Below are 24473 nucleotides of genomic sequence, written 5' to 3'. Positions count from 1 at the left end.
TGGTTTCATATGCAAATGGTAATGTCTTTTGGTTTACAGTTCCATGATGTGCTTTTTTTAGTTGCAGTATTCTGTCATAAATATATGATGTTGTGAAGGGTGGTTCTTCTAGAGCAAGACTTTATGAATGACATTTCTTAAAAATATTTGATTTGCTTGAATTTGCAAGTCAACAGCAGAGACAAATATAAATGCTTCCCATATATTTTTCATGTAGGATTGCATGCCTCTTACTGTCTTCTCAACACCATAAATGAATGTGACAGCAAGTGTCAAAAAGTAAAACACATTGGCAATGAATTTCATTCTTGTAGTACTTGAGCTCTGAAACAGATATTTTAGTGTAGAGAACGAGATTAGACTGTTATTTCTTCTGGTGGTAAATTTTGAGTAATATTTTTTTAGAACTGTTTTTTATTATTGGTCGTAAGTGTAAACGTAAAGTACTTATGGGCAAAGATCGGATTTGTTTTAAGTCCATTTGTCCACGCTTTCACACGGAGATATGCTTTATACTCATCAGAGAACACCTGTAATTTTTCTCCAGTTGATCTTCAAATGAAAGCATATATGCACGATGTCTTAAAGGCTACATTCAAAGGCTTTTTCCCAGAGTAATGATCATTCTCTTTTCTTAGAAGCATGTTTCTTTATTGGTCTAATATGAGAAAAGTTCAATTCTTAAAGGTCAGTTACTTTAGATGACCAATGAACTCTTGAGGTTTTAATTTCCCACATGATCATGTTAATGAACTTATGAAGAAAGCTGATTCAGTGTTAATGCCAACTGCCTTTCAGAGCAAGGATGGACTTCAGTAAAAAAAAAAAAAAAAAAGTTATTTGAAATGATTGCAAATAGAATCTGTCTATCCGGAGGCATTCTCTGAGATCTGCTTTGTAGACCCCATGGCATCACATGCCTACATAATATTGTATGCTATAATCTTTCTAATATGCTGATACGAGTAGCTGATGAAACTTACGCAAACTGTGTGCAGACAAAAGACGTTGGCCATGATGCCTCAAAGCATTGTCATGTTTGTTGATGTGTGGAAAAATAAGTAGCTATTTGTCAGCAAGTGTGTTTTTGTTGTCCTGTGTTACTGGATACTGGCTTAGAATCTGGACTTTAAATGCCAGGCTTGGCTGGGGTACTGGAACTGTAGTCCAGGCACGCTCTTGCTCCAACGCAATATGAGTGTTTCCATTGAGTACCAGTTCTATTGTGGCAGGGTCAGACTTCTTTCCTTGTTGTTGTTATTTTCAGTCATTGTGGATATCAGCTTTGACTCTTGGATTTTTTTCTTCTCCTCTGGTAGGATTGAGACTTTTTGATCAAAGAAGAACATGACTGTTCTCCATGTCCAGTTATTTCTACCTTGAGGTTTTGTTTAGAAGGTGCTTAGGGAGCACTCAAAGGGCTTAATTTACAGGAATTAAATCTGTTTCTTTAATCATCTGTGGAATACGGATATTCATGGCTTTCATAGATCTCTCAACTAAAAAATCATATGTACGAAAGTAATGTAAATGCAGAGATGACCAAGGTCTGTGTAACAGTTCCTTTATTGTAGGGCAAAAGGTTTCAGCTCTGCCCTTGTGGATGTTCCTGATATTTGATGGGATTTCTTTTAGGCTCATGGAGTTGCTGCCACTATCACTATTATTGACATATTCCATTTTTCCCCTTTACCTTACTGTACTGTCTGAGAGAGATGTATGATGTAAACCCAGCAAATGAGGGAAGTAAAGCATCCATTCCTTTCGGCCTCTAGTGCTGAGGAAGATTATCAACTCTTTATGTTACTTGGAAGGCAGCGGATATTTAGGGATGGCTCGAATTTCTTTACATCTCTTAGTGATTGAGCTCTGATCACTGTTGTGACTGGAGTGTGTATCAAGCACTTTTCTGCCAAGGTCTCCAGAGCCTAGTGCTCTAGACTAAGTGGACTAAGTATACTCACTAACTTCCTACGTGAAGATACGGATTACCACTTGTTTTTCTGCTGTCCTCATTTTGCATTTCACAGACACTCCTTGGAGACCTCATGGCTCCAGACATGAAATTGAAATGATACATCATCTTTTTAGCAATATTATTGTTTACTTTCCAAAGCAAGCAAAACAGTTCTTTAGTTCTGTAAGAGAGAAGTGTCTCTAGGATGAAAGAGAAAGAATAGCTGAAACTTAATCGACCAGACAAATCAGGATACTTATGACATTTTGAGCCTTTCTGGTTAGTCAAAACTTATGCATTCTCACTACTGTTGCCCTTATGAGAAGAGATTAATGTTCCTCAGATGGTTCACTGCTAAGGTTCTGTTTGCCTATTAAAACTTTCTTAGAAATAAACATTAGAAATGAGAAACAAACAGCAAGAGTTAATACTCTTGTTCACAAATCACTTCTTGTTTTTCAGCAAGCTTAAATTAAAAAAGAAATCTTTGCTTTTCTCTGTGACTGTAGTAACCAATTTTCTCTGAATTTTCTCCTGGCTTTCTTTTGTTTTTGGTTTTTGCTATATACATATCTCTGTATATATCACTCTGTATCATCACCTGAAACCTACTTAGGTTTTGAGGCATTTTTTGTGTGGGATTGGTTTGTTTTGTTTTGTTTTGGTTTTTTTTTGAGACATTTTCTTGTTCTTCTCATAAGATCCAGTGTAGTGGTTAATGCTTTCTGTAGCTTCTGTTCTCACTCCTCTCGAGTAGGATCTCACTTAAACTGAATGAGACGAGAAAACATGGATTAGCTTCATTAAACAGGAGATTGCTTTTGGCAAGTAAAACGATCTTAAATAAAAGCCCTTGTCATTTTCCATGTGGCCTAGTTTCCATGTTACATTAAGTTTTGTTTCTTTATATTTGCCCCATAAGAATGTATTCCGGTTACTCTGTTTTAGAGATCTATCAAAGAAATGTAATGCTATTTTATCACAGCTGGTTTTATTATTGGGTTGGTGAGGGGTTTGAACAAGTCTAAGGGCGATCTAAGGCATGATTTTTATTTATTTATTTATTTTTTCAGTAAGTAGTTTTCTCTTAAATTCTTTATTTTGGGATTGCCAAAAGAGATGAGTGTTGGTACTGTGTATGTACATATGTGTATTCATATATATATACACATATATACATTTATATATATATATACATATATATATGAAAAAAGGGAGAACAGTTGTTTATTAAAAGGAGCTTTCATGTTCTACAGCTGTTTAAAGATGGTCTCATAATGGTTTCACAGTGAATTATAGAAGTTATTAGATGTAGAGAAATTGAGTGTAATTAAGTATGTTGAAATATTCAATAACTGAATTATAAAACATCTAAAGCAGTTAAGCAGAATTCAATGTTGTGATGTGTATAGAAGGTGTGAAAAATCCTGAATTTGCATATAGAATAGCAGGTGTTGGTTGGATTACTGCAATCAAGGAATGAGGTCTGAGAATTGCGTTAGTGTGCTTAGTATTAGCTCAGTGTTCAGGAGCAATTGGAAAAAAAAATGTGAGTTACGAGGAAAGGAACAGATATCAGGACATAAGACCTTATCTGTTATCTGTGAGCCTCTTGTGTCCCACCATATGCAATGGTGTGTGGAGCTCTGAGCCCTCAGTCGCAACAGTGGCACAGTAGGGCTAAAATGATTTAGCGTCAAGGTGTAAGAATGATCTAATTTATAGCACCACTTGCATATGAAGAATGGATAAAGACAATGAAACTGATATGTTAACAAATGAACAAGAAGTGGTTCCTTTCTAGACTTATTGCAAATTTTAAATAACCTCTCGTCCTTGATTTATGCAAATTGTAAGACTGAAAGCAGATATTCAAACTTTGACTGTATATATTCTATTGGTTGATAATTTACTTATTTTAAGGCAGTAAAGAATGAAATTATTAATAATAGGTTTTACCTAAGATTGCTGAAGTTGAAACCTTACTTCATTATAACACAGCAGTCATTTCTTCTTCAGAAACTGGTTTGATTGATTGTATTTTTTCAGAAGAAAAAAAAAGATACATAGCTGATAGACTACAGAAAATTCAGCTAAAATAGTGGAGTTTATTTTGCTTTCATAGAATGCTTTGTGTCTAGGTTCTTTTTTATCTTATGTTTTAATGACTTGATAGGAAAAATATGTTAGGAAGACACTAAGGATGACATGTGCCTCCCTGTGGCATGCAAACCTGCAATCTGTATTAAGGTAGTGATGCTTAATATTTGAATATGTTTATACCTAATTAAATGTCTCTGATGATTACAATTTTTGTGATACCTTAATCCTACTTACCATTATTTACCCTATCATCACATTTCTAATCCACTGACTAAAACAGCAGAGGAAAAACCTAAACTTCTTGAAATTTTCATAAAAGAACTGGGTAAAATTGATTATAATATAAACCAGATGTGGTAAACCGTGTCGCTAGAGGCATTTTGTTTGCTCAGATGCTTTTATTGTCAGATGCCATAGATGTAGATGAGATTTCATACAGATGAAGCTATATTTGAGAATGTACATAAAATGGAAAGATTTAAATGAATTCTCTGTGTTATTGAGTATGCTAGAGAAGTGTCTCATCTCACCTCTGATAGTACAACAGAGTTCGAAAGTTGACTTTACTGATCTGCTAGGCTTACACACATTGATTTCTTTTAGCTAAACAAAATCAGTGCAAGAAATGTGGAGTTGTAGTTTGAAATGTCTTCCTTAGCCCTAGCCATCAAATTCGCACTGCCAAGAACTGTACATTTATCTTGGGCTGTGTCAAGTTATCATTTCCTGCAAATAGATGCAACTCTATATAGTAAAGCATCTGCTGCTGGGAAGTCAACATTTATATTGGATTCAGTATGTTTCATTTGAAACAACTTCTAGTATGATTCTGTGAACTGTGTGTCTTTTAGCAGCTAGAGTGGATTACATATGCTTTCGAAGTTCATCTTCCAAATAAGTTTAACCTGAAAGTATTCCAGTTAGTATATTTAAAGCCTACTTTGTGATATGAACCAAAGTCTGGGAAGTAGGCAGCTGTCAAAGGTATACAGCTGTTTTGGACTAGCAGGCTGTAGTAGACATGTCCTCAGCCTCCAGGACATATATTCTCATACTACAATATATTAAAGTTACAGATAATCAGAAATTCGTAGTATAGTGCCATCATTCCCAATGCACTGTACTGCCTAAGCTTCATGTTTAAGAGTGCCCAGCCATGCTGGCAGCCTGTCTCAAACAAAATGATAGTGTAGACCTATGATGTCCAAACTTATTTGGTGTGCACTCATAGTAGTAAAACATTTGTGAACATGCACCCCCAGTACGTGTATATTTATTTATCTTTAAATTTATACACATCTGCTCTTAAAGTTCTAATATTTTCTTCCTGCATGCTAGTGGATCATCTTGTGTGTCTCATAGAGTGCATGCAGCCCAGATTGGAAATCACTAACCTCAGTAGTTGAAATAATTTAGTGGTTCAGGGGGCATCACAACAGTGAGCAATGAAAATGGCCATGATTCTTTTTAGCTGGTTTCTAGATTGTTCAGTACTAATTACTCTACAGATGATAGGATTCTTAAGAGTCATTTTGGATTCTCCCCCACTTTTGTTTTACATACATCAAGAGTTTCAAGTCAAGTTAGTTATTGTACTGCCATTCTGGTCATAAATTTCTGAGTATCACCCAGCATTCAATATTTCATGTGAGGTGTTTACAGAATTTCAGAAAAAAAATAAAATAAATGCAGAGGCGTTACTTGGACATGAGTACCTATTTTGCTGAACGTTCTCTTGATGATAATGGGTTGAAAGGATACAGATAAAATTTGCAGGCTGAAAGGAATATAATCAACTCTTATAACGAAAGCATATAGCAGGTTAAAAAGCAAACAAACAAATAAAAACCCACAACTTTCTCAAAAATATCCCACATTTATTTTGTGAGATATAAAACCTTATTGTGTTAATAAATGTTGATAACCACCATATTTTGTCTGAATGGCCAGTTTATGTTAGCTTGTGGCATGATTTCTCTTCATGGCTTATACTTAGGGGAGTTAAGAATGATGTCACAGGGTGAGAAGCCCGACACAAGTGTAGGGAGCAGTTATTGCTTGCAATGAATGGGCCTATTTTGAGTGCAGGCATCAGGTGCCTAAGGAAGTGAGATCAGACTGTTCAATTATCTCAGAGAATTATGGTTGTAACAAAAGCCAGTTATTTTTGCCACCACTTGTGGAGACATCACTTCTTATGTATTTGATTAGATGACACTAAAATCATATATTTTGCAAAAAGATTAAGCAGATCGCTAAGAGAATGCTCTGATATTAGAATGTATTTGGTGTAGCTTGCTGTGGCTAAAGTCTGAATATTCGCTTTTTTGGAATATCTTTGAAAGTGTTTCCTAGCATGTCCCCCTAGGCAAGAAACATGATCTGCTTCAAGTTAAACACTCACAGAAGGTTGAAACTGAACATTTCTTTTTTTCAGTATTTTTGTTCTTGAGCTTTTCATACATTCTTTTTCTGGATACCCCTGTGATAATATAGCTAGCATTTTGATTTTATTTTCTGTGACAGCATTTCTGTACCTCTGAATTATCAGTAGATTTTCCGAAATGATGTGACTTCACTGTCTGTAAAGTAATGTATAAAGAAGAGAATGCCACTGAGTCATCAGAGCTCAGTAAAGGTGCAGTGGTTGCAGAGTTTTACTTTTTAAAATATTTTCACATAAAAAATATGCAAGGATTTCTAGGACTGTTCTGTCAGAAATGTTTGCATTCAATTTCAGATGCCTCATCATTGTGACAAACTAAGGTGGAGTGTTAAGATTGCAAAGACAACATTTGCTTGTAACATTTCTACAGAGACTGCCATTTCTGTTTCCTGTTGTTATTTATCATCTGCTCTGTTACTGTTATGTTCTGTCAAAATAGCCTTGTATTTAAAGATTAGGAATATTCTAACAGTTTCAATGTCTTGCTTTGTTAGTATGATGATATAAACCACTGTACTAAATGCAAATGGTCTGCTTGGCTGTGGAAACTGTACTGCTTAGTACTGTCATTTGAAAGGCTGCTTCTGCATTTTTACCAGTGAAGTGGTCATGGTAGTTGAATCTCATTTGAAAAAAGTGAGGATTACCTGACATTTGCCATGAAAATGAAGCTGTGTGTCTGAGGATATCTTATAAGAAAATAGTTTAGCATCAAGATGTAAAATTCTTGTCCTTTTTTGACAAAAATAGAAAACAATTCCTTATGTATTTGGGGCAATTTATTACCTTAATAAAAATTTATAAGGAATAATGCTATATGGAAAGAGGCAAAGTGTAAAAATAAAAAGCAAGTGTCATTTGGAACACTGAAGCTAACGCTTTAGTTTTATCGAGTACCTTTAGGCTGTAAAAGACAACAGACATTTGTCCTCGGGCTGATTTGAAGGAAAGATGCTTAAGCTTAAAATGAGAACTGAAGAGAATTGCTTTACATACAAAAGCTCAATATGTCTCTAAATACTGTGCAGAACATGAATGCTTCTTTAGGTGACAAAACCGAGGGGATGACAGTGTTTCAAAAAAGAAAAAATATACACTGCATGTGTAGTTAAAGTTTTATATTCATTATGTCCTGTCTGTTGGTTTCTGAAATCTAGAAATAGAAATCAGCAAAGATGGGATGTGACAAAGCCTTCTTTGCATACATAACTGGAAAGTACTCAGGACAAGCACAGATTCTCACTGTGCAACCAGTAATTGATGTGCAGGCATGAAGCATTAATCATAATGGCACACTTCCCTACTTTTGCCATTTTACCTTAAATAAAACTTCAGAGATATACCTCATATTTTTAAGTACCGATGCACTTTTATGGTATATTCTCATATTTAACATTTTTTTTTAAAGTAGCTTATATTTTAGTATGCTGTCAGTGTATATGCTCAGAATATTTTGTAACTTAGTATTTTTTTAATAATGTTAGTGAACTCACATAAAGTCCTCCATTAGGAGAAGTAGCAAAGGCATAATCTTCACAACACCAAAACTTGACCTAATTATGTTGCAGTTCTTCTCAAAGGATGGCAATCTCATATACAAACTGAAAAATAAGGTGGAAAAACAAGGCTTTTCCTCTTAGGTAGAATAAACAGTTAATGTCAGACTAGTGTTTGTTGAAAACATTTTTCAAGTCACTCTGTTTGCTAGATCTCTACCAATGAAAACAAAACTGAGCATGTTAGGCCATGCATACTGCCTTCGGAGGATGGTTAAATAGTAGCAAAAGAAAGCTGAAGGAAATATTTCTATTTGTCCTTATAATTATGTATTTTGAGTATGTTTGAAACATGGAATAAATGAATGATCAACTGTCTTCAACTTTTATCCCTTTTTATGATCTTAGTATACTAAGAACATGTTCTGTCATCAATAGCTACAACCTAATTCATCAGAGTTAACAAACCAGATTCTTGTTTTTCTCTGCATGCATAATATGTTTTATTCAAGTCATTTCAGCTTCTAGGTTTCAAAATCAGGAATAAGATGCAGTGCCTCAAGCATTATTTGTCAGGGAGTTTCATGGAATCAAGGATTCAATGATTCAATGAAATATCCTGTTCATTTTATAGACAGCATAAAACGAATAGAAAGTAAAACCAGCAAAATTAGTTTAAAATTGAAACTGCAGTATAAGCGGTCTTTCTGCTGTCCCTTCTAGGAAAGATTAACTTAAAATGGTTCTCACATTGGTGCTGACTCTCTTTAACAAAAGTTTCCATGAGAATCTGGTTTACTTCTCTCTGTTGTCTTTGATAACTAACAGTGAACAGAGAGTAACATCCAGAGTCTGCAAAAGAATTAAACATTTTCTTATCAAAGCTAAGACAGACATTGAAATCAATCCAAAGAAAAGAGTTTACTGATGGAAAATTTTCTAGAAGTAGATCAGTGAGAAATTCAGTGTTCCCCCACAAAAGTATCATTCTAATAAAGGATAATAAAGGGCTGAAGTCTGCTTAATGTTAGCCTGCACTTATTTCTTGTGCAAAACAGTATCATTTTGCCAGTACTGTAAATGTGGATGGCCGCATGGTAACTTGTTATAACCTTCAATCCAATATATTTAGAAGAAATGGCAATCTGTTTGTCAGTGAACTTCACTTATATCATGACTATTACATTTTTCTTCTCTATAGATGTTCAAAGCCACAGTATATCAAACTCAAACTTCCCAATATCCAAAGAATGGAATAGAGAAGCAGGTGTTCTTATTAGTAACGTTATTTGTGTAGAGACTGATGCACTGCTAATTCCAGTGAAATATATTTGCTACAGCCAATGCTGTTATGATAACATAGAGCTATTTTGAAATGGGGGTGACAGACCAAAAATGTATAGAATGTTTTTGTAGTTAGAAGTGACAGCTGTAACAGCACTTAGAGACTAATAGACTACTAATGATCTCTGGCTTTTATGAGACAATAGCTACAGTGGCTTGGAAATCAGCTCCATATTTTAGATTTGATCAGTAGTGGTGATTACAGCTGCAAAATTAGAAGTCCTAAATGGACAATGTATCGAATACTGCACCTAGATTCACAGATGCAAGTGTAAAAGCTCTTGAAATTACATTTCTTTGGAATTCTGAGTTTTATGCTACGCTTGGTCCTAAGTCACACATTTGTAACTCTTAAGAAAAGAAACTCAATCTTTTTTTAATGTGTTCTAATACAAGAGATAATACTAGGCCTGTAAAGATAACTCTTAAAGGATATAAAGGACTTAATAATTGCAGGAAAGAAGCACGGACTTCTCCTGCTATAGAATCAGAAGTGCCAGCACTGAAATAACAAGGGGATTCAAAGTGTTTTTTTGTTCTGCACTGTGCAGGGGAAGACAGAGAAAGAGAGAGAGGGAGAGAGAGAGAGAGAGAAATGATACAGGCTTCTTTGTGGATCTCTCTAAAAAGGCCCACAACAAATGTCTAGTAAAATATTTGCTTTCCCAAGTCAGAATAGATAGGAAATTTTGCATCGCTTCAGATGCTGGGAGCCCTATGCTATGTCTGTGAAGCACCGGATGAATCTCCAGATGGATTTCTTCATGGCAAAGTGCTCTGATTTCATCTGTGGGTAGAAGTTTCTCCTTTTAGATCCTTTGAGCTGCTGTATTTTTTTCTTCCAGGCAGGTAACTATGCATAAAGGATGTCCTCTTTAACACTTGCCACATTAGTAGCAAGGCCAGGGTGATGGTGTGACCTTCTGCACCCAGCGAGAGCTGCCTGTGGGCTCCTCTGGTCCTGTGAGCTGTTGAGCTTCCCTTCAGCCAGAGGATCAGAGGATTCCCTTCAGCAGTGTCACCCAGGCCCAAATGCAGTGCTGGACACAGCAGAGCTCTCCGTCTGCCTGTGCGGATAACTGTTAGGTAAATTACTAACTCCTTGATCTACTTAGGCTCTGGGTCACGATTGCTGCAATATTAGAGAGATTATAAAAGGAAGATTGTTTGGTCCTGAATTTCCAGAGGGCATTGCCCAGTTCTTGCTCACAGATACAATTTCTGGCACGCTTTTCTTCCTATGCTAATTCCACCTACTCTGTTACTGAAAATACAATCTGGATGACTTTTCTGACTGTGTAGGCTCTTCCTCAGACTCAGCAGTAAAGTGGCAATTGTCTCTGAAGGGGAAACTAGTAGTCCAGAGATAGCATGCACTGCATGCATCATAATCCTCAAAGTAGAATGTGTGGGAGATGATACAACTCTTTCAAAGGGGCAATATGATATTTTTACTTACTACTGAGATGATGCCTTTATTCTAAACTGCACTGAACAGATAACTGTAATGTGACTGTAACATGTCCAGAAAGGGAAATTTTGAATTAAAAAAATCACAAGAATTACTTACATAAACATTGTCATGCTAGAGACCGTATGTTAAAATAGTATATGTTAGTGCAGGTGGTTCACGGTGGAAAAACAACTGAAGTTTTTTTTGCCAGCCACGTCCCCCCCCCCCCTTTTTTTTTTTAAATATATAAATAACTCAATATTTTAAAGGTTACTGTTTGTGTCTTCGTGAATCTTTAAAATAACGAACAAGCACTTCCTAGTCCAGAGGGCTTTCCATGGTTTCACAGCTCTAGAAATGACTCATGCTTTAGCAGGGAGAGCTCTGTTCCTGTGAAGCAGCAGACATTTCATATGCATAAGCTCCACTTACTGTCTGATTCAAGTACAGAGGTAACAATGGGAATGCACTTCTTCAGCTGGAACCTGCTGTACCTACAACTGCACTCCCTAAACATTTCTGTAATTACTGAGTCTTCCTGCTTATCCATTTGGACAGCTACTGAAAAAAAAAAAAAAAGAGGAACATTAATGTATTCTCTCTCCATTCTTTTCTGAGGGAAACAGGAGGAGGGGGGCATGACATGCCATTTATGAAAGTATGATGAGTAATTGCAGCATCTGTATGTTAATTGTCATGCTTAAAAGAATGACATCATCTAGATAGTTGAGAAGGTTTAATAAAAACATCAGATAAACTAAGTGGAATAAATTTAAAATAACTTCGTAAATGTTTTCTTAAATACTTCTCTGAAAACCATTACTTATAGTGGGAAATGTCTGCTAAGATTAGCACAATAGAAGTCATTTGAGGTTTAGAACTTAAATGTAAGGAAAACATTTCGTAAAAAGGATGCTTGAGTGTTCGGTTTTTCATGTGCTAAAGAGTTAGACTTCATAAATCATTAATTCCTCTTGAAGCAGACCCTGTAAGGGTTTCACTTGTCATTTACTATTCCCTCAGTGCCGCAGCTTTTGGTTCTGGCACAGTTCTTGCTTTTGCAGCTGGAGCATATGGTACAAAATATATTCAGTGCCAGACCGTTTAATTAATTAAGCAGTAATTCATTTCGAGATTAACTGTTAAGAATACCTGTAAATATGAAATTCTTAGTGCAGGTGTTTCTTATTCTGAAATTGGTAGTGTTTGTTTCAAAATTCAATCGTGAAGTCAGTATTTTTGGTTAGAACCAACATGTTTGAGTTTTGTTAAAGCATTCCTGAATATAACAGCACTTTCTCTGCAGGAATCAAAAGACTCAGTATGATCACTGCAAGTATTTGTGAAGTTTGTTGTTCCTGTAACAGAAAGTATTCTATATTTATTTCGTTCTGATAGTACTGATTATTTCTTTTATGATTCTTAAATTTCAGCAAGTGAAGTTTGGCATTTGTCCACAAAAATGAGAAATGGCATGTGATTCAGCTTAGGATCATCCTTTCCAGTTCTTTACATGTATTGATTTGAACTGTGTTCATGTCCTACTTAACTTCTATGGTCATGATAACTTTTTGAGACAAGATTTAGCTTGAAGCAATTGCTCTGTGAAGTTTCTTTTTACTCCATTTGCAGCAATCCTGCCAGGTTAGACATACTTCTTACAAGGTTATCCTCATCTCGGCCAAGTCACAAAGATGTGGTTTTTTTAAAATATATTTCATATTTTAATATATTATATGTATTCATGTACTCATGTATCCTCATCTAACAAAATGTCAGCATATCTTTCTGTATAACACTACATTATTTCCAGTAATTTAGGGTCTTAGAAACAATGGAAATGACAGTACAAATAACTGTACAAAGATTGTAGGTTGCTTGACATTCTGCATATTATTTTGCTTGAGAGATTTCCCATACCCATGAAGACATGTTTGAACAACCTTAGTTTCCTGGCAGATTTTAGCTTTATTTATACCAGCTGCAGAAACAGTTGGAAGATGATTTTGAAATCTCTCTTGGATTTTGAATGCTTTTTTTACCACCTGACTCCAAGTAATTCTGTTGTTAATTCTGTTATGTATCAAGGAGAAATGAACATCTTTTAAAAATGTTCCATAAGACAAATGACCAGAAAGTTTCAGCTCTTAGAGGAAAAAAATGTAATTCTAGTGTGAATTGCTCTGCATCGATTTTCTCCTGTGTGTAATAACCAGCTGAAATCTTTGATTGCAGTGGGATCAGCTAATGCTGAGACACTTTCGCAAGCTGCAATGGAGGTACAAGATAGCTCATCACATTCCACAGTAATAATTTTCACCTAGTATCATGGTATCATGGAATTATAATAGCTATAATTCTTTGAGTTTAAGAGAGATTTTGCATTCCCTAAATCCTGAAAAAGTCTTCCCTTTGAGAGAATGGGCTTTTTGTTCAGAAATAAATGCCAAAAGGTTCTCTTACTACTTTGTAGATTTTGGATGCTAATACTCTGGAGTTCAGGAATGAACAGTATCCTAATCAGCGAGGTAGCCTATTGATAGTTCATTCTGTTAATCTTCTATTATTTGCTGTAAGTAAAAATCATGGGCTCACAGAAAAAGAATTTTTCTGCAATGATCACTGTCAGTTATTTTTCATTGCCTTCAGCAGCAGTCATCAAGTTGTTTGCATTAAGAACCATTGATGAATCTCAACTGATCTTTATCCTTTCCATGTTCCTTTTAAGAATCATTTTCACGATATCCAAGATTACTTCTAATCAACAGATAATGGAGAAGTGCAGACAGGCTGATGAGTTCCAGAATACTTTAGTCCTCTTTCCTCTTACATACTCTCCTTGTTGATGTATCAGTACTGCAGTAATGTATCATTGCAAAGTCTTCTTACCTTCTGTATATCTGGAGAAACAAAGTGCACTGCTTAGCTTGGAAAGAATGGGTTTTTTTTTCTAGATGTTTTGGTGTTCTCTGGAAGCTACATCTGGCGTTGGTCTTTACACCTGGGAAATAATTCACTGTCTCAAAGTGGTTCTCTGTAACTTTTTCCTTATTTATCTGTGGCAGTAATTGCTCTACGGAAAAATATCTTCGTATATTTACCTGTAGTGACCTGATCTATACAAGGATCCTTTCTCAATCAAATTGCACACAACAGTCAGGTTTCTGTACAAATGCCTAATTATTTTACATTACTCTGGAAAGATGAACACAGATAATTCCCATCTGATTTAAATTGAGGAAATAGATTTTGTTGTTTCTCTAATAAGCTTCATCATGGCAAAATAACACTTCTCTGAATTAATCTGAACAGCTTCAGGATGGTGATAAATGGTAGTAAGATTGTATCTCAACTAAATTTCTTGATATGTATGAAGTAGTAAAAATTACATGAAAGTGATTTACTTTCAAGTTTGTCAGCAGATCTGGTATAGCTAATGATGACACCCCCGCAATGGCTGGTAAAAAAAAGTGGGACTAATTTAAATGCAAAAGCTTTATAAATACATAAGGACATGCAAATTGTCATCAAGGCTATGAATTTCATAAAGTCCAAGGGATTTAATCATTGCAAATTCTAAGAAAACCTTAAAAGCATGGATGTTGATTATGGGGACATCATTTACTTTTCTGAAGTAAAGACGTCAAGTTGAGGTAAAATGCTAAAAATATTTTTTGATTTCTGAAATGAAGTCAATTCATTTACAGAATCAAAAGGAAAATTTGTGCCAGAACATGAAGATTAAAAATGACTCACAGGCTTAGCAGTTTTGGTGGATTTGACCACTCATTTAAACAAGCTAAACATGCAGTTTTGAGGTGAAAATCAAGTAGTCTATGCCGTGTTTCAAACCATAAAGACATTTGAAATAAAACTCAAATTATGGCATGCTCACAAGTTATGACAAATATTTTGTATTTTAATACACTGGCTAAACATGGTCCTGTGAGCAGCCAAAAAAATATGCAGCCCTGCTCTCCTCTTTGATAAAGGAATTTGAGAGGAAGTTTCAAGATTGCAAAGAAAAATCGTCAATTTTTTGGTATAATTGCAACTCAAATTTAAGTCAGCTTAAATACTTTGCCTGCAAATTTTCAAATGTATATATTTGCAATCAGATCTTAAACTCAGGAATTTGATACTGTATCTTTAGAAGGCTTTATAAGCCTGATCTTACTGGAGAAAAACGTCCCTCACTTCACAATCACGTCTTTTCATGTCATCACTTTTTGGCATTACATATATTTTTGAACAAATATTTTCAAGGAAAAGTGAAATTTCATCAAAAATATCTGACAAACACCTTGAGAACTCACTATGGATTGCAACCACTTCCATCAAACCAGACTGATGCATTTGTTTCACAAAAGCAAGGTCAAATATTCCACTAGTTGTATTTTTGTTGCTCTCTTTTTTAAATGCTTTAATAAAAACATGTTTTTAAAAGTTTTGTTACTTATATACATTAACTATATATTTTTTATGTGCAACCCAAGACAATTCCTCTCCATGTGGTCCAGGCAAGCCAGAAGGTTAGGCACACATAGTCTAGACTTGCATACTCAAGAAGAAAACTGTATTGTCTGTACGATATGTCTGTTGCTGCTTTGATCTCAGATCTTTTGGATTATTTATTTTATGTAGTTCTTTTGACTTCTTTTTGTAATTTGCTGAGGCTACGTGGCTGCTCTCAGTGTTTGAGCGCGTTCACATTCTCGCACCTTGCAACCTTGAGTTTCCTAAAACAAGTGGTGTGGACGTATTGGACTATTTATAATACAGTAATCTTGGAAAACCACTGCATTATATGGTTCCTTCTCCCCAGTTAAGCTCTTAAATTCTTATTCATTCTGTTTCTGTCTATGAAAGTGCATCCTGTGACTCAGCCATCTGCCGGAGAAGATAGATCCTTGTGGCTGCCGTTTTACTAACTCCTTACCTATGTAAGGTATTTTCTTCAGTCATCCAAAATTTCTTCTTGAAGTAGCAAAGTTCAAAGAGCAGCCAGGCGATGAGTCCTCCAATACTCATGCCTGGGTCTTATGCTTCTTGAATTCTACATTTCACATTCTTGATTTCATTAGGACCCAATTGTTCCTTGTCACGCAGGTCTAAGTCTTTTACTTTGATTGATTGCTTGTTGTGCTGTGGGAACGTCCAAAAGTTCAACTGGCTTCACACAGCTGTTGTTCAGATAGTTATCTGGCTGCGTGTGGACTCGTGACTTGGACTTCCCTCCGTGGCCAAAGCAAATTCCTTCAGAACCCTGAGAAAACTCAGTATTGCATGGTATTAATATGTTTGCCATAAGGCCACCTGGAGTTCCATCTTTGCTTCCCTCTAACAGTGTGTTAGTACGATAGAATCCAGGGCTGTCTCAGCCTTCAGTGATGTGATGCTGCAGTTGTTTGTGGGGGGCAGTAAGTGTCAAAGGTAACTGCTGAGCATGCGTCGTTGCTGGAATGTACATGCAGACTCAAAGAAGAAAGGTTACTAGTCAGTAACTGATGTTCTTTGAGAGGTATGGTCTGCATGTACATTAGTCTCCTACCTGCCTTTCCCCTCTTTCTGGATCTCTTTCAGGTTTGATTGTGCATTTAAGAGGAACTGAAGTGGTGGCGGATGCACTCTGCCCTATAATTCATGCACCAAGCAGGACGAGGGGAGGCGCTAGAACGCACCTCCCAGGACACTTCAAGGCAGGCCACAAGCTCGCCCACTCTTAGAGTATATATATGGACTAAATATCTCAAAGTACAGCAGCTATTGGTAGGTAAATTTTCTTTACTGTATTTTCACAGGTGAACTGGTAGATTTTTTTAAAAAACAAGTTCATTCATTAACTCTGTGGATTATATGCGTGAATAACAGAGACGTGGGAGTGTTTACACCAGAAACTGTGTTAGATACATGGAGGTAGTTTCTTGTCTCTACAGTGGTTTCATCTTTTGTCTTTGTCCTCAAATCCAAACTTTTTAAAAGATCTTGAATATTATTCATTTACCATTTACATTGAGAGCTGCAGAAAAAAAATAAATGCAAAGTTTGGAATTTTATTTAAAAAGTAAAAGAAAACAATATCTTGAATTATTGTTGCGATATGTATAAAGTAAAAATGGAAGATTGTACTGACTGTTAGAAAACGGAGCTAGGAACTGAATTGAGTTCCGTAACAATCAGTTATATTTTTACAATTGTACTGTAGATAAAACTTCATAGTTACAGAAAAAAAATGTTCCCATTCAAACCCTTTTTCACAACTGGGTCCCTCATGTTAATCACAGAAGCCTTCTAGAGGTTTTTCAATCCAGACCATTTGCTGCTCATTAAACAGAAGTAGATGCAGAGAATAACTTGTCTTAAACTAGGGATGCGGATTGTCTCTGCTTATAAATATGCACATGGAAGATCTGAGTGCTTTTTTCCAGTACATTTGTTTGTGAAATGCTGTTATCTGTGTGGAGGGCTGTTGATTCTAACATGTTTGTACTTGAGTTCTCTGAGACGTATTGCCTTTGTCTACAAAGACCCACATGCTTTACTGATTCCTTAGATTTGAAGCATTTAGTACTGTTTTGGCAGCTTAAAGATGTTTGCATTTGTCTTTCTGTAGCTTTGCTGTTTCTATATTTTTAGCAAGATTAAGAAATAGGTTATCAAGTCTCAGTTACAACCAGCAAAGGTTGGTGAGTCTTCTAGTTTGTGGTGTGTGAAAACACCATGAACTTGTACTTGTTCTCTAGACATGGGTGCATGTAGAGAAAATATTGTAACAAACTCTAGTTTTAGGACATTATTTACTTGTCTTTAACATCAACTTACCTTTTCACATTCTGGGAAGAAAATCAGAAGAACACAGTCTTAAACAATCTTAAATAAATATAAATGTATGCAGAGGGAAAGTATGGAAAAAGCCATCTTGTTCTGCATGATTAATGAGAGATTTATCAAAAGCCAACCATTTGTATCTTATAGTAAGTCCTAGTGCTGTTAAGAGAGAAAAGTTTTGATTTTTTTTCTCTTTCCCGTTCATGTGAGCAGTTTTGAATTTATATCACTCTTATATGCTTTTACCCTTTTCTTTTTATTCCAATTGCTGTATTAACTTGTATTGTTATAGGAATAACCAGAGAGGGAAGAGTAATATTTGCAAGGAGGCATTTTTTTAATTTAGTTTTTAAGTGGTCTTAACAAAGATACTTGAGTATTTATAAATTCAGTAATATTTATTACTTATTAAACATTTTAGAGGGAGGTCTTTACACCTAACAAAAATGAAATGCATTTAACTTTACTGTTTTTGCTAGTAAATTTTTATTATGTAAAGATGAGCATCTGTGTATGTATGCCCACATGAATGTATATATCTGCCAAATTCAGAGTAGACATGAAAGTAGCTTCAAATGCTAGATGTGCTTGCAAAAGATCTAGCTCTTCTGACACCTCTAAGTCCCGCTCTTTCATCACGACACCTGAGAAAAACTGTTACAAGGGAGTTGTCAGATCCTTTCCAGTGAGCAGTCATCATTTCCAGAGAGCAGTATCCACTTAAGGGGAATTCCAGCAGTACTAACTGTAGATGGAAGCAGATTTTCTTACAGAAGGAAGCCGGTAGTTCTTGAACCATAGAGTATTTGTTAACTGATGTTTGCAATTGATCTACACCCTCTTCTAGATTTTAATTCAATCTGATACAGCATACCAACAAATCACAGGTTTTGTTTGTAGAATGACTGATATTTCACTGAATTAGTCTGAATTAAGAATTTCACTTTTCTGAGAGCAAATCAGATAACAGAATTGCAGTTTTTCAATGTGTCATGCTGGAGTCAATCTTGCATGGATCTACAATGTCTTTCTCCACTGAAATAGTTTGAAATTTCTTTTCCTGGTCTCAGTCCTCAAAAAGTGTTGTCACTCCCAGTGGTTTGATGGGCAAAAACTTCAGTGTTTGCGCATCTCTTTGGTTTACTTTCACATTTGCATTGGTGAGCTCTGTTCAACATTGCACTACAGTCCCTTCTTTTTTTTATCCTCATTTTAGGAATAATTATAATGAGCAGTAGCTTTTAAAAATAGTTACATTACAGGCTTCATATGTATGTTGTACCTTGAAGTTTTTGATAGCTGCAATTTATTTCGTAATGAAAAATGCCTACCATTATATTTCCATTTTAAAAAAGTAAACCTTTTATAAGGTACATTTTTAATGACATTTACATTTTTTCCTTTAGCTTTTCATTTCAGTAGAATAGTTGTACTTTTACTGCTTTCTGTCTGATGTTAGCTTATTTAGAAAGCAATACTAAACAAAACATTGACTGTGACGCTGAAAACTGCAAATATATTTTCAAAAGACTACAATGGTCAGCAAAATATCAAAAGGTGAAAAGGTCTGTTTACAGACTTTGAAATACATAGTTCAGTGTTACCCAAGTCTTTTGACTACAAAAATTATGCTGTAAAAACAGTCCTACTATTTATATTAATTTATGCCTTTGTTAATGGGGTAAGAAAAGAAAGGGTGGGGAGGTTCCAGAAAATGTGTAGTGTATTTTCATGGTATTTCAGTATTTCATTTTCTGACATTCTTAAATCATTTTAAGATTGATTATTTGCGAAGTTATTGCTCCACACATAGGAGTATCTTCATACATCTACTTTTCAGTGAAGCTTTCAAGAAATAAGTGAAAAGTCGTGAGCATAAAAAATAGAATCTTCACAAGAAAAAGGGTAGAAAAAATGAAATTAATTCAAAGAGTAACTTAACATTTTTAAGGCTCTTTTAACCTTTTCTTTATTCTTCTGCTTTGAATTTGTGTGTTTTGTTTCTGATCCACGAAGAATTGCATGTGCTCTCTTATGATATCAGTCTTGAGTTGGAGTCTGGGGTAGTCCAAGCCACAGGACCAATCAGAATTTCTTAAAAGATTCTAGTCTGTCAGTTTCTGAGTTGCTGAAACTCAGCAGTCAAAATTGCATCCAGTTTTCTTACCAAATTTGCCACGGTGCAGAGTTTCTCTGTATTGATATATTTTTTCCATGTTTTTATTCATGCTAATTTCTTCATTTGGAAGATGCAATATCATAGTAACAGAAAATTAAGGTAATATTCACTGTGTCATTTTGTACAACTTTTATTTCTTGATGTGGATTGCTAAGGAGAGTAAGCACAGCTTTAAGGGCATACTGTAAATAACTTACGTGGTTAGGAACGTTTATTTAAAAGATATGTATTTTTTGCTTGGATTTTCAAATAAACTTTCTTAGTGTATTATCCTAATAAACAGGATTTATTTGTGAAGAAAGAAGATACATAATTTTACAAAGCAAGTGGGTTTCAGAAGGTTGGAGAAATACAGAATTTTCATGTAGGGCCTTTGTAATCCCTATTTGTTTATTCTGTTCATTTATTTGCAGATATTACAGAGTGGCACTTAATGGATTTTGGAAAAAAAAATCCACTTTCTAGCCATCCTGTTGAGAATTCTGTAAGCAGAGTTCTTAAGTATTGTGAAGGGGTCCATCAGGTATAATGAAAAAGAAACAGTTACTATAAATATAGCAAACACTTAATGAAAAACGTGAGTAACTGTTGAAAATACATTATATGGTCTTTTAGTCTCTTATCTAATTCTGATCAAGGCTGGTTAATTTTGTGAAAGATGTGCTTGAGTCCCAGAATATTTTAAAATGTTTTAAACACAGAAGGCACGGGGCAAGATTCTGTGACTCGCCTGCTATACAGCAATTCAGTCTAATGACTGTTCTGCATTTTGGACATTGAGATGCTTCACTAAAGAATATATGTCTGAAAGTCATGTAGCTGTTACTTGACTGAAGTCAGTCGTAATGTTAGCTAACATGTGGTACAATAGGATTGTATCCCATGGCCTTGGATTTTGGATCTAGAGTATCTTAATGCACAAATTGCTATACAACAATTTTGTTTGTAAAGCATCAATCAAGTCAAGTATCATATCAGCGATCTGAAGGAATTCTCATGTGAAAACATAGTAAATTGGTGTCTGTGAAAAGCAAGTGGTATATATGGCTGGACTTCTAGCAGCAGGCAAGTGAACACAAGTAGCCTTTTTTCCTTGATTGATCAGAGTAGTGCTTTTTTTTTTTATATTCAAAATATAAATGAGAACATTTTGTAGAATAAAATTTTATGGGGTAGAGAGAAATAAACTGAATATCAGTCTCAGGTATTTTTCCATGTCTTTAAAAGGTCTTAGAGGTACATATTCTAAAATGCAGTGAAATACTAACAATGCTTTATAGACAAAAGTCTTACTGAAAGCTTATGCTTTTTTTACTCAAAGTAGAACTTGGTAAATAATTGTATCTAGGATAATGAAACACATTATATGCTCAGTTCATGTGAAAAGTCAAGGTGTATAATGATTTCTGTAGCTTTCTATTTGCTATCACAATGTTGTTGTTGTTTTTTTTCCTGTTAACTGGAGTACTATTGAGCTGTATAAGAACAGATGAAAGAATTATTTTCACTTGAAACCTTGCTGGATTTTGTCAGGTTTTATTTTATCTAAAAATAAATGTTTCATAAAACCCTCACTATGTCTCGTTTTATTTTGTTCTCACAATTTATTTCTGATTATGGTAATAAATATATATATATATGTATGTATATGAAGTCAAGCTCTCACTTTGCTAAACAACATTTCTATGCTGAAATTCTCTCAAGTGTACCCTGATGTTTGCTGATGTTGAGAGTCAAGATAAATATGTCTTTAGATGATAAAAGCTCAGAGAAGATATAATCTGTTAAAAAACAAAACAAAACAAAACCAACAACAGCTTTTCTGGTGCATATCTGTATTGTTGAAAACTAACAATTTCAGTTGCTGCAGTTGCCTTCATTTGACTTGAAGAGGATAGCTGTATAAGCAATCAGTCTGATTTCTGCCAGTGGTTACTCTGCTATGTAGTATGTGGGTACACATCAGTTAATTTGGAGCTCCAAGCAGAGGCTCAGCTGCTTTGCTTGCCTGCTGTAGCATACAAAGGATAAGTGATATAATCACATTGAGGCTAAATACATTTTCTGCTTATGTTACATTTTTTTTGGTCACAGTTTGAAAAGTAGGTTAAAATGTCATTTAAAAAATGAATGCAAATCAAACTTAACATTTTTCTAGTATTATGAGTTCTATGGTAGTGTAAGATATTTAATGTACATGACAGATCTCTGAAGCTTTCTTTTTCCAGCTTTGGGATCAGCATGTGCAGTCCTATTGAGATGTTATAAGAAATAAAGAAAAGTTAGTTGTGAGAAACAGTATATGGGTTGCTGTATCAGGTGTGTTATTGCTTCTTCTTATAGTCAGACTTACAAATAAGCAGTTCTTTCTTTGTTCAGGCTGTTAAAAAGTAGAGCAAAACAGAAACTAAAGTTATTGTTGTGAAAATCAAGCATATAACCTGAATTAAATGCACGTACTCTACTTATGTGTGTTGAAGAATTGTGTTTATATCTCAGAATCCAGACAAACACTGATATAAATGAACAACCGTGAGTTCTTGTTTTCCATTTTAGAACAAGAGATGGAGAACAGAATTCCACTTTCCACTTCCAAAAATATTATGACCGATTGTATTACTCTGCCATAAGATGGTTATTATAGCAGTTTAGTATCTGTTGAAAATGCCACGATTGATTTTACAATTCCCTTGATTTATTTTGTGTCTCTCTGTTTATTTTCTAGACAATTCTTTAGATGCTGTCTGAGTAAATGTATCCCAGGTATTACTTGCTAAATCTGGCAGCTTTCATCTTCTCTTTCAGGAGACGCTGATAGATTGGTGTGATGAAAAGGAGCTTAATTTGATTTTAACAACTGGAGGAACAGGATTTGCACCACGAGATGTCACCCCAGAGGTGAGTTACTCCTGGAATAAGAAAAACATGGCCTTTGATGTAGAAATGTATGACTTGTGGGGTGGGAATGTTAATTCTTTCTGAAGTTTCCTCTGTAACTTAACTTGGCAGTATCTTTAGTCAGATCAGGTGATACACAATTTGGAAGGAGAATATGCTATAGGGAATACAACACAAGAGAATTAATATGACCTTGGTTTCTGACCCAAAAGAGTTTTCAGACTAAAATGTGACATAGTAAAATGGATTTCCAGTTCCAGTAGAAACATAATAGAATTGTGATAGCACTGGTATAATTTTCCTTAGCACTGCAGTACAGCACTGCTAAGCAAAAACATCTATATCACATTTCTTGTGTCCCATGCAAGAAAAATGAAATGAAAGATTTCCTTTAATTCTCTCTTAAAGGCTTCTGTGTTGACAACTTCATAGGTTAGAAAGTAGGAGATAGATTACAGGGGAGAAAAACTGTGTAAAACTGCTATTGCTTCACTTGAAACCACATCATCAAAAAAGCTAAACGGGCAGAAATGGAGGTAACCTGCATCAGTAAATGTTGCACAGGAAATTCAGTTATTTTTCACGTCTGTGGAGCTCAGGTAAGGAAAAAAAAAACAAAGCACCTACGTGAAGAAAACTTAACCAAATAACCTTATGGCCATGAAGTGATAATTGTTATTGAATTACTTGGTATTTGTGGCTCTAATTTAGGTGAATTTGAACTTATAAAATCACATACCTCTTTTCATATGCTTATGTTCACTGGAGGGCAGAAATACAACTCAATGCCTGAAGTGTTTATTTCTATAATTTATTATATTTAGTTTTCACTTAAGTTCTCATGTGAGTTTACGATTGCATACAATTTAAGAGTAGTTTTTAGTCCATCATAACAGGCTTACAATCCTCTTTATCTACAAAAGCGTTCTGTTAAACTTGAGTGCAGTTTAACTTATTTTCACTAGGAATATTTAAATGCTTTCTATTTGCTGTATAATATTAGTGTAACTAAAAGAAAAATGTAAGCAAAATGCTTGTGTATTTCTGATGATTTTAGATTGTATACTAGAAACCTTAACTAAAAACTAAGGATCTCTGTAAAAGAAAATGGAGACAGCACAAGATAACTGATAGCATACTAGCTAGTGAAAGTGGATTTACAGGTGATTCACATTGCTAAAGCAACACAAAAATGAAAACTGCATTGATTCCACCGGTCTCTTACTTGCAAAGTAGCATAATGGTTTACAAGACTGTATACCAGCACTGTGTAAAAAGGTGCCATTTTTATTCCAATTTTTCTGATTTACTAACTTATGCAGAGTTGAGTAGTAGTGCCAGAGGAAGCATTTCAAACTACTTACAATGAATTACAGATTCTCAAGCAGTGCTGGGGCCAAGGAATTAACAAATGAGAACTTGACATTAAAATAGCTGGCATTCTCCTTATGTTGATTCATTGCTGTTACTCGAACTAATTATTTAATACAGGTGGTGATGATTTGTTTGACTAGATTAGATGTTACAGAGACCCATTTTAAAAATGATCTTAGCTCTTTTAATCTCATGCTATATAATAACAGCACATTGATATAAGTGCTTAAAGGGAAGAAAATCAGTTTTCAAACGTGTTATAAGTAAAATATCTGTTCTGAGTCAAGGAGGTAGATAACTTGGAATGGAAAAATTCAACGTCAACATCAAATGTGCAATAAAAAACTTCTAGAAAAACTAATTGTAGGAATGAGTTAATAAAACTCATGTATTGT

At 34.9% G+C, this 24473-nt stretch overlaps 1 protein-coding gene across 16 annotated transcripts in view; it reads left to right on the top strand.

The window, feature by feature from the left end:
- GPHN (gephyrin) overlaps positions 1-24473 on the top strand; it is a 308827-nt gene that overhangs the window by 154905 nt on the left and 129449 nt on the right. For all 16 annotated transcript variants that reach the window (XM_042814426.1, XM_042814421.1, XM_042814428.1 and 13 more), the window contains one exon: positions 22612-22704. In XM_042814426.1, coding sequence (XP_042670360.1) covers positions 22612-22704 — 93 coding nt within the window. The remainder of the gene's footprint in view (positions 1-22611; positions 22705-24473) is intronic.

The sequence above is a fragment of the Centrocercus urophasianus genome, unplaced genomic scaffold, assembly GCF_019232065.1.
Source record: "Centrocercus urophasianus isolate 14NV4802_14NV808 unplaced genomic scaffold, USGS_Curo_1.0 seq_14, whole genome shotgun sequence".
Taxonomy (NCBI): Eukaryota; Metazoa; Chordata; class Aves; order Galliformes; family Phasianidae; genus Centrocercus; species Centrocercus urophasianus.
This window is presented reverse-complemented; position numbering and strand designations above follow the sequence as displayed.